This window comes from Sinohyriopsis cumingii, unplaced genomic scaffold (genome assembly GCF_028554795.1).
Source record: "Sinohyriopsis cumingii isolate HCF-2022 unplaced genomic scaffold, ASM2855479v2 utg002226l, whole genome shotgun sequence".
Lineage (NCBI taxonomy): Eukaryota > Metazoa > Mollusca > Bivalvia > Unionida > Unionidae > Sinohyriopsis > Sinohyriopsis cumingii.
In genome coordinates, this window is record NW_028316162.1 from 39,375 (window position 1) to 56,598 (window position 17,224).

The window sequence follows — 17,224 nt, forward strand, 5'->3', positions numbered from 1 at the left end:
CAATTTTTTTTCACAACTTGTTTTATTCATTTTGAATGAGTTTATTTTAAATGTAACAAATATATGTCCTCCAAATTGTTTTGCACGGAAAAACAGCTGGCAAGAGATGAATAAGAATGTACCATAGAACAAGTTCTTCTGACATCTCCATTTTATAATCAATATCTTCATCACTTTCAGAACTGGTCATCATTACTTAATTCTGATTCTTGTAACTTAGAGGTCCCTGTCTATAAGAAGCCCACATTTTATTTTGCTTACCCTGCATATTTGATAGAGCATCAGCTTGTAAATCTTACTCTAAGTTTCTTTTTCATAAGAGTCTCTACTCCAGAGCCTTGAAGACTTGGTTGATGTGTCAATATATGTCTAGGCTGGAATCTGCAGGTCCAGTATGAAGAAAATTGTCCTCAATTTTACCTTAGTTGGATGTTCTAGCATGTATGTTCTCAAGGTCATCACTGGTGAAATCTCTTGTACTATCAATCATAAAACTGCAAAATTTGGATGTTTGCAGCTTCTTTACTAAACTTAGTCTGGCAGTATTAACTATGGCAGTTACTTATGTGGCTGCAGCCTCATAATTCAAGCAGTTTCAATCAACTTTCAGGCTTTTGCTTTGTTTAAGTGACATATGGTTTTTAAAAAATGTTAAAGCTCAGATGATAGTTTGCTAGGGTATGTGAAGTTTTAAATTGTATTGTCTGTTCCTTTGACAAATGGTGAGGGTTCATCAACTGCTGAATTTGTTTTACATGAAGAACAGTACTTTATATGTTTCTCCTCATGATGCCTCAGCCATTTTAATTCTTTCAACCATTTACATTGAAGGGAATGCCATCGCCTAGTTTCTTTATGGAATCATTTAACTTGGCAAGATTGAGATTCATCTGGCAGCGGAGACCTTTTCTGGCCCCTCAGAATGTCACAGAAAATTCATTCAATGGTAATGAAGTGAACTTGCTGTTTACAAATACCAAAACCAGAAACAAAATACAACTGTAGGATTATGTTGCAAAGCACAGAATTTGGATACTTAGCAACTCAAATAAAAATGCCCTCTCTCTACTATGTGAGGGCTTAGAAGCTCCATACCTAAAAAGTGCATTACATGCTGTTTGAACTGGACAGTCAATCAGTTACGTTTGATAAAGTCGGTACTATTGAGTCTTCACAGTACGAATTCAATATCCTTATCAATATTGAAGATTCAAAATGGAAGATGAACTGCTTCAGTATCAGCAGTTTACCATTATATGCTCCACTGCATATGTATAAAATATTTTTCTAACTCTGACTTCTTTTTGTGCCAGAATATAAGAAAATCATTAACCTGAATAATCCAGTCTTTTATTTTCTACCTCTCACCATTTGCTACAAGAGGATGCTGAATTATTCGAATTAGGTAATAATACTTATACTGACACATTTTGACTAATTTTTCAGACATTAATGTACTTAATGTAAAGAGGCAGAATATAATGACTGGATTATTCAGATTAGATACTACAATATCAGTTATTTTTATGGGACTAAATTGTCATGGTTTTGTAAAATATTCATGGTTTTGCCTCTACAGATACCCAATATAAAAAATACAAAAAAATAAACCTATGCCAACTAGGAGACTTAATTGACACAGTGTTGAGACAGTGGCTGTGTCTGAAAATCAGTAGAGGTTGAGCTATAATACTCTGTTGTAATTGGTGTATATAGTGTTTCGTAAATAATGAGGTTCAAGCAAAAGTTATAGTATTTTACGGGCTTCTTGTTCTTCAGGATTAAAAATGCCTGGATCAAATGAAATGTGCTTTCAGGATTTAAAGTTTTCAACAACAGTTGCACTTGAATGCAATTCTTTCTCATTATCCTTATCTCACATATTGATTTAAGGCAGTGAGTGGAAATTACAGCTTCTGGACAAATGCTCTTTAATTCTTTATTTAAAGGGTTAAAATATGAAAAACACTTACAAAAGCTACAATTTTATTACCAGATTACAGTATTGATGTTGATTTATCAAATACTAGTAGCTTTATTAATTTGCATGATTGAAACATAGTAAGAAAATGGGTGGGGTGGGGGCATCATCATACAAGGCTAAACTTTTTATTCGGGGGTAACAGTGAAAACCACAAAAATTGGTCCCCTTGAAAATTTCTGATATTTTAAACTGGTGCTTATTTCGAAGATGGCTTAGATTTTTTTTTTTTTAGCAAACCATGTTAGGATTCTACTATGATAAATCCAGGTGCCAACCTTGTAAATTTGTGGTGAAAAAAGTGCTGGATGGGTTTATCATTGATTGCAATTTTTAAAACTAAGAATTTGCCAGAATTTAGTTAAAATGGCAGGGTTCACACAATCATGTAAAGCATTTTTGAATTTGGTGGTTCTCTTTAAAAGTGCTCAAAGTTTAGGTCATATCCAAAAGTAAAATTGAGAATGTTCAATATCCTTAAAACTAAAGTTGTATTTCTCATGTGCTCATTAGTACTCAGCCTCATTTTGGATTGTAAGTTACTAATGTTTAAATGTATGGATGCTTTGTTGACTGGGATGTTAAGGTTGGTGAAACAAGGAGGTGAAATGTTCCAGTGTGATTGCCACAAGTGCCACAAGTGCTCTATATGGGCAAGGGGGCATAGCAATCAGAAAAAAGCAGTGTATTGTATTTCTTGAAGTTGAAGTTGGATCAATTGATGAAAGTGCTCTAAGTCCCATAGGTAAGAATTAAGTAAGCAGAGAAAGAATTAAATATTGGCATGAATGTAGAATATTTGTGCTTAAATTGAATAAATATGTGAAATGGTCAGACACTCAAGCAAATAAGACTATCAACTCCCCAGCTCATTTTGATGATATGACTGCACCCAAAAACCAAGACAAGGCACAGAAAACTATTTTTGAACTAATACTTCTAACAGTATATATTTTCTTCCTTTTTTCAGATCACAGACAAATTAACAGACAATTCCCACAAAGTTTTTTGTCAGGAACACCCAATCTGATAATTTGCCCCAAAGGTAAATCTTTTTAGAAGAGTTGGATTGAATGCATTTTTGGGGGGTTAGTATTAGCAAGGAAGACTATAGACTGTATACATCTCTGTCATGGGATTAATGATTTTTAGTTTGTAACTGAATTTAGTTTTGCCAAAATGAAAATATTCTATGGTGTGTTGATCAAATCAGCTGCATCAAGCATAATCATTTATTGTGCTTGAAGGTACTAGTACTTCTGGGAACAGATTTCATGGATTTTGTGGTTGCTATTAAACACAACACAAAATGAAAACTGATCCATCTGCAAAAACAATAAAAAATAAGTCTCCACTGAATATCAGCAAATTTTAGTGCTGATGAAAATGTAATTTTTGTCAGAATCACAACTTTGATGCTGAAGAACTAAAAAAACTCACATTATTAAGTTTGTATGTCAATTTTTCTATGGTATCAAAAGCATGTTTTTGTTTATGTTAATTTGCAGATGAACTTCGGTTTGTGAAAACGAACTCTTACTCAGCCAATGTGGGCATGTGAGAAAGCTTGCCAGTAGCTTCTCGTGGGTCGGTGGTTCTTTCCGGGTTTTTCCGGGTTGTTCCTCCACCATTAATACTGGCCGCCATGTATAGCCTATCGTGCTGACAAATGGCGTTAAACCCCACAACAACAACAACAACAACAAAAAACTCTTTCTAGAATGCCTTGTAGCAGCATCCTCCCCAAATTTAGTGTAACAAACATTTGTGGGTGAAGGAGTATTTCAGAAAGAAAAGTTAGGTCAAGAACCGTACAGTGCACTCTATATATCACAGCAGAATTTTATGTAGAATTTATGTATTAATATAAGATTGTGTAAAGGTAAAGATGTTTGCTTAAAGAAAACATTGGAATTTATGATCAGTCACAGTTTAGATTCTGTACACCTACATTTTTATTAGCTCACCTGGGCATAAGGCCAAATGAGCTTATGGTACGGTCGTTTATCTGTCATCCAGTATCCATCGAGCATTTTCCATTCACAAATGGTATTTATAGTTTCTTCAGAAAAAAGAACTAGGTGGTTCATGTGGGCCAAGCAGTCTAAGGCACTTGCCTTTACAAATCACTCACACATCTGGCACATCTCACCTCTGTCAATATGAGTTCAGGTAGGTCTTGTATGGGTATATGAAGAAGCTTGCCAGTAGCTTCCTGTAGATTGGTAGTTTTTCCTGGGTTCTTCCTCTACCAAATTTACTGACTGTCATACATATCCTATCATGTGCTAAAAAATGGCATTAAACTCCACAAGACCAGACCAAATCAGTCTTCTCAAAAACTGCTCAGAGAATTTGATCAGATTTGAATGAAGGCACACAGACATAAAGCTCTTTTAATTTATTTTCAAATGATCCTGGTCTGCCACCAGATGTAACCAGCATTACTAAAAACAGAAAATCCTCTGAGTAAAATCTTCTGAAAAACTGCTGAACAGAATTTGACCAGATATTACAGAAAGCATCCTGGCATAAAGGAGGATCTTGTGCCTATCATCAGTTATATCTGGCTGAAGTTTGCTAAAAAAAATTAAATGTTTTCAATTGACTTCTTAAAAACTGGTCAAAAGAATTTGACCAAATCTGCTGCAAAGCATTTTGGTATGAAGTTCCTTCAGATGTATTCAATTGATGCTAATCTACTGTCAAATGTGGACATGATTACTAAAAAGAGAGAAACCTTTTAAACAACTTATCAAAAATCACTTAAAAGAATTTCAACAAGTTTGACATAAACATCCTGGCATGGAGGAGTTCAAAATTTTCACATTTGATGCTGATATGTTCTAAACAAGATTGCCATTGCTAAAAATATAAAATTATTTATGTGACTTCTCCAGTAGAAAATGCTCCACAGAATTTGATAAAAAGCATCCTGGCATATAGGGTTTTCAAATTTATACACATAGGTCTGATTTGCTCTCAAGTATGGCCACCATCGCTAAACCAAGATAAACATCTAATCAGCTTTTCCAGAAAAAGAATGATCAAAAGAATTTGATCAAATATTTCAGACAGCATCCTGGCATAAAGGGCTTTCAGATTTCTCCATATATAATGCAAATCTGCCAACAGATATAACTGCTATATCTAAACAAATGTCAAAACTTGAAGTGGCTTCTTCTCAGAAACTGCTGAGGAGAATTTGACCAAATTTGATTGAAAGCATTCTTGTATAATTAACAGTGTTCAGACTTTTACAAATGGTTTTGATTCACCATCAAATAGAGCATCCATTAACTAAAAATAGTAAGTCCAATAGGTGATTTAACCTGAACAGAATTTTAAGAAATTTTAAAGAAAGCATTCCTTCATGAAGGGCTTTTAATTTTGTACAAATTATGCAAGATGTAATCAAGTAAGGCCGCCGCTAAATAAAGAATAGCCAAATTTTGATCAAGTTTGAGAGAAAGTGTACTGGCTTGAATACTGTTGTGCACATATACAAATGCCATTCTGCTTCCATATGCTGCATTAACTTAAACTAGAAAAATATGTATACAATTTCATTGGAAAAAATAAAACCCCTGAAGAATTTTATTAACTTGAGAATGTCCTGCCATTAATACTTGACTCATGTGGCAGATGTACAGTCAGATATAGACCAAATTGCTAGATTTAAAGAAACTTTGACACACAGTTGTTTTTATAACAAGTGCATCAACAGCTTTGGAGAAATTTCAGTGGAAATCATCCTAAGGATTCATATTTCTTGGCCAGCTTATCTTTCATTTGATTATTAGGCGGATGTCAGCTAGATCAAGGATGTCAGGCCCATTTGGACTTCTCGTTTTTAAAAGATTTCATCCTTGTTGTACAAAAATAATAAATACATACCTATACAGTTGACGAGAAAGATTACTGTCAAACTGGTTGTTAAAATTGGAAATCCATATCATCACTTTACATTTCATTTTTCATGCATTTTTAAAAACGTTTTGAACTCCTTAGTGGAGGATACATATACATAGCTTTTATGCTTTTAGTTTGATTGCAGTAGAAGGAATATTAATTTGCTGCTGTTTATCAGTAATTTCATTCATTCATCCCATTTTTATTTTATTGTGAGAGCAGAAAAACTATTTAACTTGGAGCAGTTTATTATATTATGGTCATAAGTAGCTGACAGGATTAGATTTTTTACAATTTTTTTGGCATGGTTTTAAACTTTCTGAAAACATTTAATAGAAACCTTGTTAACATGTTTAAGCTATATGTTCAGGCCATTGTAGATCATTTTTCTGTTCTTTTTAACAAAGTTTTGAACATTTTGGACTTGAACAGTTTCAACAAACACCTCGTTAGGGTAGTTGAAGCAAATACAAATGAGGTAGACAAATGATATTTGTTAGGCATATGTGTATTTTTATATTGATGATCTGATTAGATTTTAAGATGGTTACAAGAATTTAACTTTTTAAACATATTTTGAACTGTTTGGACATAAACTTTTTGCTATAATGGTCAGAAAATCTAATCACTAGCAGCTGTGAATTTGGGGGAGGGGAGCACATTTTCAGTCCCTGGGTTCCATTTTCAGCAGTGGGATCGAGTCCCCTGGTAAGGGGAGAGCTCAGATCTAAGACTATCATGTATGGGAAAGGGTCTTCCTACAGATCTGAGTCACCTGATGAGTCTTTGTCAGGTTACCTGGAACTGGTTTTTTGAGCCACTATGGTATCGTGATAAGGATTGGGCCAAGTCCCCCCTAACCTAAATGCTGTTTCATCTCACAGGGGACAGGGAATCATTTCTTTGATGCTAAATTAAGAAAGGAGACCTGATCAACATCTCCCACCTTCTCTATTATGTCTCTAAATCATTATGGGATGTGGGGCCTTCCATTGTTGGGAAGTGATTGCCCCTTTCCATATGTGCAGCAATGGACTGCAGGACCTTGGCCACATGGCAGTGAGGTTGCTGCTGTGGGCAGTGGACCTACATCATCTTAAAAGTTTGGGTCAGGGGATAGATGCTCTTTCAAAGGCTCAAAATGGTTGGAGAGTTAACTTTACCCATCTCCTGAGTCCGCTGCTAACAGTCCGTCGGCTTCTGGTTACTGGTTCAAGTTCTTCCTCTCCCAAACCTCTGCAACAGAGAGACATTGGTTCACATAGTACTGCCTCCCAGGAGAGTAGGATGAAAATATCCTTTCTGTCCCAGTTGATGTGAACAAGTTTGACACAGAACAGGCTAATGTGGTAACCCCTCCATTTGGGTCCCCTGCCCCTCTCACCTATTGGTTAAGGAGGCAGAGGAGGAGGAGAACTGGTCCTTTGATAAAGTGGTAAACAAGGTTGCCTCCTCTTGCCCAGTGACCTGTGTGCTAAACCTTCAGGTTCTGGTGACATTCTTTCCAGTTTGGAGAAACATTTCTGGGGCAAACTTGAGACCAGATCTTGTTACTTCCTTGGTTATGATCAAGTAGCTTTCTCAAAGGTTTAGCGAGAGCCAAGACTGCTAGACAATGTAAGTCATAGGTCTGGTCCCCCCCCCCCACATCTATATTGTGACTCTTGGTATCTGCTTCTAGCTATAAGGTTCATACTCCTTCCTGGCCTACTAAACTGCTCATCTTGATGCTAAAGTTGCTCAAGTGGGTATTTCTATGGAGACCTGGCTTCATCATCCAGTTAAAACTCTGGAATCCTTAGAGCAAAAGATTAGGTCATTAGTAACCATTGCCTTGCATAATGACCTTGCTCAGCCTGCTGGAAGAGGAATCTCTATCACCAATGTCTCTTCATCATTGGTTGGAAGCAGTGGCAAAAACTAGGCATGCATTGATTTAGTGTCTTTGTTCATGGACTTATAAGTGGAGCTTTTCCACCTCCACAGGGATGTTGCTCTGGACACTTTCAAGGTCTTACTAGGGCACAGTAAGATCCTTTGGAGGGCTGCCCCCTTGGATGTGGAGACCCTTCACTCAGAATTTGAGAGACCATCAACACCAGTCCCTTGTATCTGCTCCTGGCTCTTCAGAACTGCCAAAGAAGTGAATTCAGCTTGACTGCAGTCATTGTCCATCAGCTAAATTCATTAAAGCTGCGCAGCCACCGTCAAGCAACATCCCAATGTCAGAGCTCACTTTCCTCAGGTGGGCACTGGAAGATCACAATGCAAAGGCCCAAGGAGGTACTTTGCAGGTCCTTCCCCCTTTCCGAATGACAAAGGTGGTCAGCCCTTATAAGGGACTCCTGTTATGCAGATCATACCTCTTCCTTTGATTCCTGTTGGCATCAGAATAAAACCTCTTTTCAGAGCTTGGTCTTGCATACACTTGATGGCCAGATTCTTTCTACCATAAAAGATGGCTACCAGCTTTGGTTCCAGGATCTCTCTTGTCTAGTAAGATTCCCCATTTTCTTCCACCAGTTAAATCTGGTTCACTTATAGGAAAGGTTCATTACCTTCTTCAGAAGGGTGTAGTAGAGAGGGTGTTAAAAGACCAATATCCTACCTATTTCCAGATTTTCCTGGTTCTCAAGACAAAGTGGAAGTCCCGTCTAATTATAGACTTTTCCTATCTCACATATTTCTGCTGGAGGAACCGTTTAAGATGGAGACCACAGTCTCAGTCAAGAATGCCATAAGACTTGGTGACTGAATAGTCTCCTTCAATCTTCAGGATGCATACCTTCACTTCTTAACTTTACCCCAAACTGGAAGTACCTTGCTTGGATGGTGAAGTCTTCCAGTTTTGAATTCTGCCATTTGGCCTAGTCTCCTCAACCAGAGCTTTTACCAAGGTCATGAAAGTAGCTGAAGTCCATTTAAGGTCACTAGGTATCCCATTTCTCCAATATTTTGACAATTGCTTGATCCACAGTGGCCATCTTGAGTCCCTCAGGACAAGGTCTGTCTCATTATTGGTACATACTGACCAGGCTGGGTCTTCTGCCAAACTTTGAGAAATCAGAGCTCACTCCATCTCAAGATTTTATCTATTTGGTGATGAATTTCCTCACAAACTGAAAATGGTCAGTTCATGAAATTTTCAATTCTTGAACTGTTCATGAACCAACACTTTACAAACAGTTCTTGAACAGTTCATGAAATATTCATGAACTGAATTCATGAACAGTTCATAAAAGTCCACAAATTGGATCATCATCATTCATGAACAATGCATGAGCATATTCTTGAACTATGATGAGTAAAGTTTCTCATGAATGATTCATGACTGTTCATGAATAGTTCCTTTAAAAAATTTGATAATCCTACAAACTTACAAACACCTACAGCAACATTTCATCCTGAATCACGAAATAACATTGGAGGTGGGGTTTTAAAACAGTAAAAATTGCAACATATTATCTTAAAAACAGTATTTAATTTCAGATAAAATTTCTAATATACAACAAAGAACATGTAAATTGACAAGCGATATTCTTTTTTTTTTATTCTTCACAACATTTTTTGTATGTTCTGTAATTTTTCTTTGAAAATTTTTGAAGAGATACTGGGGCAGTTGTGTTCAATCAACTGTGCAAGCATATTTAACTTTCATTGTCAAGATGCTGTCTTTGGTTTTCTCCTGACTTTACTGATCTTTTTACCTGAGATTGACCTGTCAGACAATTCTTCTTTTGTGAAGATGTTCAGGGTCTATAATTTAATCAGATCCCATCCATTGTCCCTACTGAATGTCTCCATCTGCAACTTGAGGTGTTCCATCCGATTACTGTTTGGATCTTTAACATTGCTACAGCAGTCACTATTTCATGTCTCTTCCATGCCATAGGATCCTTTTCTGCTGTCTGAAAGAAGGATAAAGTTAGATAAAGATAAAGTTAGTTAATTACAGATAACCTTATAATGATCAACATTGTCTTCAGCTTTTAGCACATTTTTAATGTACCCCGCTTTATTTACTGGAAAAATTATGATCCATCTCAAAATTATTTAATCCCTTATAATTAATACATAACTTACTGAGCATTTATATTATTTGGAGAATTTTGTCACAGGTTGTATTTTAACTGAAACTGACCTGCCATAGGTATAGTCACAGGAGTCAGATGTTTTATCAATAAAATATGACAATTTTTTGACAACATCGTTACAATAAATAACCTTATCTGTATATATATTTTTAGTACAGATACGGTTATTTTGTGCTTTCACAAATTTTTGCCATTTTCTGTTGATAAAACATCAGACTTCTGTGGTATTGGCCCTAATGTCACTAATACGTCCAACTCTGCATGTTGCATACCTCTTCCAGTTTCATCACGTTATTTGCTTCTGTATTGTGTACAATTTGACACATTAGCTAGTTAATTTTTTATTTTTTTATTTACCAAATTACATCAAATCATAGAAATAGTGATGTCACAAAATAGAAAACAATACTGAACATCTAAATTCCTATCGTAGATGCAGTACCACGTATTGTATTGAGATAGAAAAGGGGGGCATGATTTAGAATAAGTAAGGAGAGTAATGTTTAGTGATTTTCAAAAATTTGAAGAGCAAGTCTAAATTGGGTCTGTAAAAATCATTTATCATCAGTTTGGTTAAAACCAATATGACATATGAAAACCAATAAAATATCCATATAACTTCCACTGAAATAATTATGAATGACCAAGATACTCATCATAATTTTGACAATCCTGGCTGGGTACACTTTTCCTCCCAATTTTGCTCTCACCAAATCATTTTCTTCATATTCTTCATAATCTCTTCTCTGCACTTCTACATACTTAAAAGAAATGATATTGAAATTATTCTCATCTGCCCATTCCACGGGAGTCCACATTTTTTTGCTTGAGGATTTTACTGTTGCTGAGCTGTTTGTGTGCTCTTTTGTTTGTGGGAAAATGGAGGCTCAGCTGCTGAAATCTTGCACGTATATTAACCAATCATATAACATCTTCTTTCACAATCATCCAGTTAGTATAATCGTTGTTTACATATTTTGGTTTTTACGGCAAAGTTACCAGAATATGTAGTTTTTGGCAGTAATGGACAAAAACATTTGAACAAAGTCATTGAAAGCTTTTATAGCAAGTACATTTTGCTTATGCTGGCCAGAAAATATTTTTTCCATATTAATCCAAAACTACTTAGGTTAAGTACACAATTATTGAATAAAAGATTGCTATGAACATTTATACAGAATTCATATCATTTCTAAAAAAAAATTATTCATCTTTATTTATATTTCACAAATATTGTGAGGAAGTTTGTATAATGAATTTTCATAAACATTTTATGAATATAATGGTATAGAAATGTCATAAACATTTTGAAGAATTATCTTTGTGGTTCATCAGAGTACTTGACTTGTCCATAAACCAAGTTCTTGACATTTAAGGAACTTTAAAGATATTATAATAGTTCATAAATGTTCATCAGTGTGTTCAGGAACTTCATGTATGATGCTTCAAAATTCATGAAGTGTTCATGAACTTAGTTGTGGAACTTTGATGAACATTTGTTCATGAACTCAAATGATGACCTGATCATGAACATTTGAAGAACAGTTCATGCACATTCATGAATAGTTCATGAGTGTTCATGAAGTCATGAATTTGTTCTTGCAGGGGAAAAACATGTTATCAGCTTACTTTTTTCTCTTTCTGCTGGGACCCTTGAACTCCATAGTGAACCTGGTTCCCTTAAGCAGAATGCACTTTCATCCTTGCCAGTTTTTTCTTTTAGCAGCATGAAACCTCACAGGATCCCCTAATACGCTCTGATTTCTTTGGGACACGATTTCACTGTCATCTGATTTGGTGCACAGATCAGGACTGGTTTCTGGCCAGAGTCCCCATAACCCCTTTGAATCTCACTTTTACCTGTTCACAGATACATGAGATTCATAGTGGGGTGCCTATCTAGAGTTGGAAGGGCTGATTCTTCGGGGATCATGGTCCCGGGAAGAATAAACACTTCGCATTAACAATTTGGATGTGAGGACAATGTTCTTAGGCATTAGGGCTTCATTCACCATATAAGAGGTTACTGCATCATTGTCTCCGACAACATGTTGGTGGTAACATTCCAGTGGAGACAAGTAGGCACCCATGCACATTCTCTCTGTTGAGAGGTTTGGAACCTCTTCTTTGTTTTGCAGCTTCAGAAGGAATTGCCCTCCAAATTCACCACATTCCTGGCAGGAAGAATATTTTAGTGAACAGTCTCTGAAGGAAACGGAAGATAGCCCTCACAGAATGGTAACATGACCTATCCGTAGCATACTCCCACCTCTAACTTTAGGGAAACTCCTTTGGTGAACTTATTTGCCACCAAATGAACTACCTGCTCCCCTTTTATGTATCCCCAGTCCTCGACCAGAGGACTTGGATTGTCTATTCACTTTTCAGGATCATTTCATAGGTCCTACACATTCTTCCCAATCTGCTGGTGGACCATGCCAGGACCTTATCTCAGAGGAGGGACCTCCTGTCACAGTAGATGCTTTTCACCTGGACTGGGATCATCTGTTCACTTGTGCCTTCCACCTTTCAGGATCATTCCACAGGTCCTACACGAAGTCAGGCACTCCATTGCTCAGATCATTTTGATTGCTCCTCTGTGCCCGAGATATCCTGGTTCAACAATCTTCTCAATTGGCTGGTGGACCATCCCGACCTTATCTCAAGGATAGGGACCTGTCTTTCAGGAAAGTTAAAGCCCATGAGGTTTAAACCATTGCTGTCTCATGGGCCTATCTAACTCATTCATCTATGGAGGATGTGCTGACATCTGCTTTTCGGCACTATCCTACTACTTTGTCCTACTTTTACCTTCACTTGTTAGCCCATCAAAGCAAAGGCATTTTCTCACAGGGCCCAATCATTGTTGCTCAGAAAGTGGCCCATGTAGATTCCATCCCACAGCAGACTCCTGCTTTTCATTGAGGGTGAGTATCCCTTGTGTTTGTTTTATTTGTTCATCACCTGTGGGATCATCTGTCTCCCACCAAACTAATTTAGCTATCTAGTAGCAACAGGTCTGATATTACTAATAATAAAATGTAGCTTTTTTTTGCAGGGGGGACTAATTTTAATGATATAGTACTGACCTGTTGCTATTGCCAGATTTCCTTCTCCCACCCTGCATTAATGGTCCACTAAATAAGGCTGCTTCCTCAAAAGGAATGAAGAGTCGAAGTATGCATGATAAGTTTGTGCATGGAATTCTGCAGGGACAATCCATTGTTCTGGAAGCTTTTGTTTCTCTCTAATGGGAGGAAGAAATTGTTGTCACATGGTCCTCCTGGAAAAGTACCAGCTACTAAAGATGTAAAGAGTAAGAGAAACTTAGGGTATTTGTCATAATATCAAATACAGTGTAGTCACAGTGGGACTACCAGTGTCATGCTACATTGTAAATGCATATAATTTGAGTTTTCATAATTAAGCCATGGTCAAAGAGGGATATTGTCTTGCTTGGTGACTGCCATGAACGTGAATGCCATTTGAATTGCAAATGGGAAGCATTTGTTTTTCTTCATCTGTTTGCTTGTAATGAAAAATGAATGTTGGCTTGAATTTGTTAACTTTAATCTTTTCAGTTGATTTGTAAGTTTGAGTAATTCATTGTTGATTTTAAGCAGCAAGTTTAGCAGCAGATTTGAAGCCATTTTTAAATTAAGATATAGCATAATGGCATAAAGAGGATAAAAATATACTGATATCATTTTAAGTTTAGTGAATAATTTGTAGTTAGACCCATTGCTGGGAAATACCTGGAAATATTGGACAATTTTAGTGTCTTCTTCAGCACGTGGTTTTTATGGCAGTGGATAGATCAACATAAACTTATGTCAGAAATTAAATGTACCTCCTGGTAATGCAATATACATCATATCAAGAAAAGTTGACAAGGGTCAGAAAACAATCTTGATTCAGTATAGTACTTTGTACACATAACTTGGACGTATCTCTGATATAGTCACAAATTACTAAAATCAAGATATCTTTATATGACTTACACTTAAAAAGATTATTTTTTGTTCAAAAACATTTCTGGGCAGAATTAAACCAACACTGACAGTACATGTATAATTTGTACAGACTAGCTTGGCCTTTGTACCAGAATGCTTTTTTAAATTTATGATTATGCTCCTACATGATAAAAAAATGTCACCAAAGATGATGTGCCCAATTATTCTCATCTATTTACATTTTTTCCCTCCTGTACAACAGAAAGGAAACATAAATACAAATTCAGTACCTATAAATAATAACACATCTTTTTTATATAATTAATTATGGATAAAATCATGAATGTGTTGTAGCCCATTATTAAACCTTGGGAACAGAGTGAAAAGTATGTAGAGCTAAATATTTTGAGTTTTTATATCCTCTAGTGTATTTCTACTGGTCACAATACTTTTAGCTGAAGTCCTGTCCACGGTTCTGTCAATCTACATGATGGATCCCAACCAACCTCTACCTCAGGAAGATGAGGTACTGATGTGTACACCTCAGACAACCCTTGATCAGGTAATTTTTATGGCATTTTCATTTCTTTTTACAATATGGTTGCATATTTAGGCATCATCTGGCATAGGACAAACATAACTTAAAAATTGAAAGATAAACCACACAATTGTTACATATTTTTTTCTTTTGAGAAAATGCTCCCACATTCTTGATTCATGCCACATACCCTTACCCCCATCCCACTCCACATGATGTTTGTGTGACAGGAGTTTGCGGGGATGAACACAGATGTAGTTCATTGGTTCTGTCTGTAACAATAATCAATGAACTTATTACCAACCTAATGGTTTTCTTTCATCTTTTGTTTTTCTGAAGAGTGATTTGTTTTCATGACTGTTATCAAAGGTTTCCATTCCTGATTTCCCTGTATTAGTTTTTGACTGCATTCTGCTACAGCGCAAGTTAACACAACATGTAGAGAAGCCATCAACCAAGGTTACATGTATGAGCCCAAATGAATCAGCTGACTTGACCTCTGATAGTGACCTGACGTGTAAAGATCTTGTATCATTGTATTGCTGTAGTGGCAAGCACTATACAAGAATATAAACTTTGTAAAGGCAGTATTTTCAATTCATGTGTTACTGCAGCAACATAAGACTTCTTTTCGTTCCTATTCATAACTGGCTTCTTACATAAGCTGACTGTTGAGCAACTGGATAATCCAGATACTTTTTGAAGTATGAATTAATTCTAAGTCTAATTATAAACATTGAGAGAGTTCTTCTTCTGTTTCAGTCATATTTAAGCTGTTGATTAAAAGTAAAATTAGTATTTTGTCATGGTACACAAACCAAACCTGGATTGGTTTGTTTTTCTTAGGAGTCTGTGATCTAATTTATTGGATGGACACAGTAATGTTTTGTGGATCATAAGTTTGGGAGAGAACACATGTACATTAATAATAATATGTTACACTGCTCCTACTAATAACAGTAATGAGATTTGGTGCATTGTATTTATTCAGAAACCAATTTTGAAAGGTGAACATGCATACAAAAGATACTTTTTACAAAGGTCAGTTTGGCCTTTTCCAATGGGTTTCTGCTATTGACAGGTTTGACTGTATACTGATTGCTAGTACATAACTGTACATAATAAATGTATGATTTCCTGATTGTATAATTCAGTAATTCATACATTCCTTGACAGTGTTGGGGGGTTTATGGGACTAGTGCATGTGACCAAAAAGTGACATTGTCCAATTGAGAATGAGCTATGTTTTCATTAGCAAATGATTGTAAATTCCAATCTGAATAAAAGAAAATAACTTGTCTGTTTTATTGAAGCATTTATTACACTAACTACAAAAGAAATATTTGGTGGACTAAGTATTGTCAGATATCATCACCACACACATACACACATGTGCAAACACTCACATAATTACAACCACACTGACAATAAATAAAAACATGCACCAAGTTTATGTTCTTAAAATCCGTTGGATGGATATATCTATATGTGTATATATGTAGATGGATGGATGATGGATGGATGGATGTGTCATTATTGTTCATCTTTGCACTCATTAGTGGCTGGATAGTACTGTTGTCCAAACTTCTCTGCTTGATTCTCTTGAGTGAATCCTGGTCTGAACTGAGTTGTTATTGATAACTGTGATTTTAGCATTGTCAGAACTGTATCTGATGCAGTTTGAATATGAGATATGCTTTTTTCCATTGAAGAAAGAATATATATTACATTTGAGACTGATCATTTCATTGGGGAAGGGGGATTCGAATCTCAGGCTTGATTAGTATGGATGTGTGAGAAAGCTTGCCAGTAACTTCCTGTGGGTCAGTGGTTCTTCCTGGGATTTTTCCAGGTTCTTCCTTCACCAGATATACTGGCTGCCATGTTCATCTGAAGATGTGTTGAAAAATAGCATTGAACTCAAAACAGCAATAACAACAACTACATTCCTCTGAAGGGGAAATACAGTAGGATGAAGTATGTTACAGTGACCCCCTTTTATGCTCAATTTATGTTTTTGTAATTTAAAAGCTCCATTTATCAGATACTTTTATTTCTACAGTTATGAAACTCACTGTGTACATTCTTCTGGAGGGGTTCAATAGACTTAAGTCCAAAAGCTGGTCACATTGATCTGCATTTTTACACCAATAGTTATGTAAGTTTTTGGTGTTGGACTGGACCCCATTTCAAAGTGTGATCAATGCATAATGATGAAGTTGTCTTGCATCTGATTGGATGAGCTTTGCTGCCACTGAATCCATAGTCCTGATCCAGTTCTGATCAAACTTTGAATATTATCAAGATCATGGACACATTTAAAAAATCAGCAAATCTATGCATATTAATGAAGCATTCTTGTAGCAGATTGACTGAACTTGCTACCTTTCTGGAGGCAATATTTCTGATCCAGTTTTGATCTCCAATGAAATGTAGGTTTATCTGATCAGGATTTTGCACAAGTTCACTGATGAGCAGGATCCACAGATATCTAATTGACTAAACTTCTTACCAAACTAGAGATTGTGTTTCTGATCAGATTTTGATTAAACTTGATAAAATAGAGTTGTTATCATTAGATGGGTGTAATTAGGAAGATTTGTACCCTCGATGATGTGATCTTATGATTAGCTGGGGTTATCAAAACTTTAGTGACTATTTTTTATCTGGCTTTTATCACACTTGTTATGCAGGTCTGTATCATTAAAATATCCAATTATCATGATCTGCTCTTAGAAATAGTTCC

General features: G+C 36.0%; 1 protein-coding gene across 1 annotated transcript in view; it reads left to right on the forward strand.

Moving 5' to 3' along the window:
* The window catches only part of LOC149770911 (E3 ubiquitin-protein ligase rnf213-alpha-like), a 512,819-nt gene that overhangs the window by 29,261 nt on the left and 466,334 nt on the right, over positions 1–17,224 (forward strand). Inside the window, exons 7-8 of the mRNA XM_089948996.1 lie at positions 2,952–3,026; positions 14,396–14,502. Of these exons, the coding sequence (XP_089805122.1) occupies positions 2,952–3,026; positions 14,396–14,502 (182 nt within the window). The remainder of the gene's footprint in view (positions 1–2,951; positions 3,027–14,395; positions 14,503–17,224) is intronic.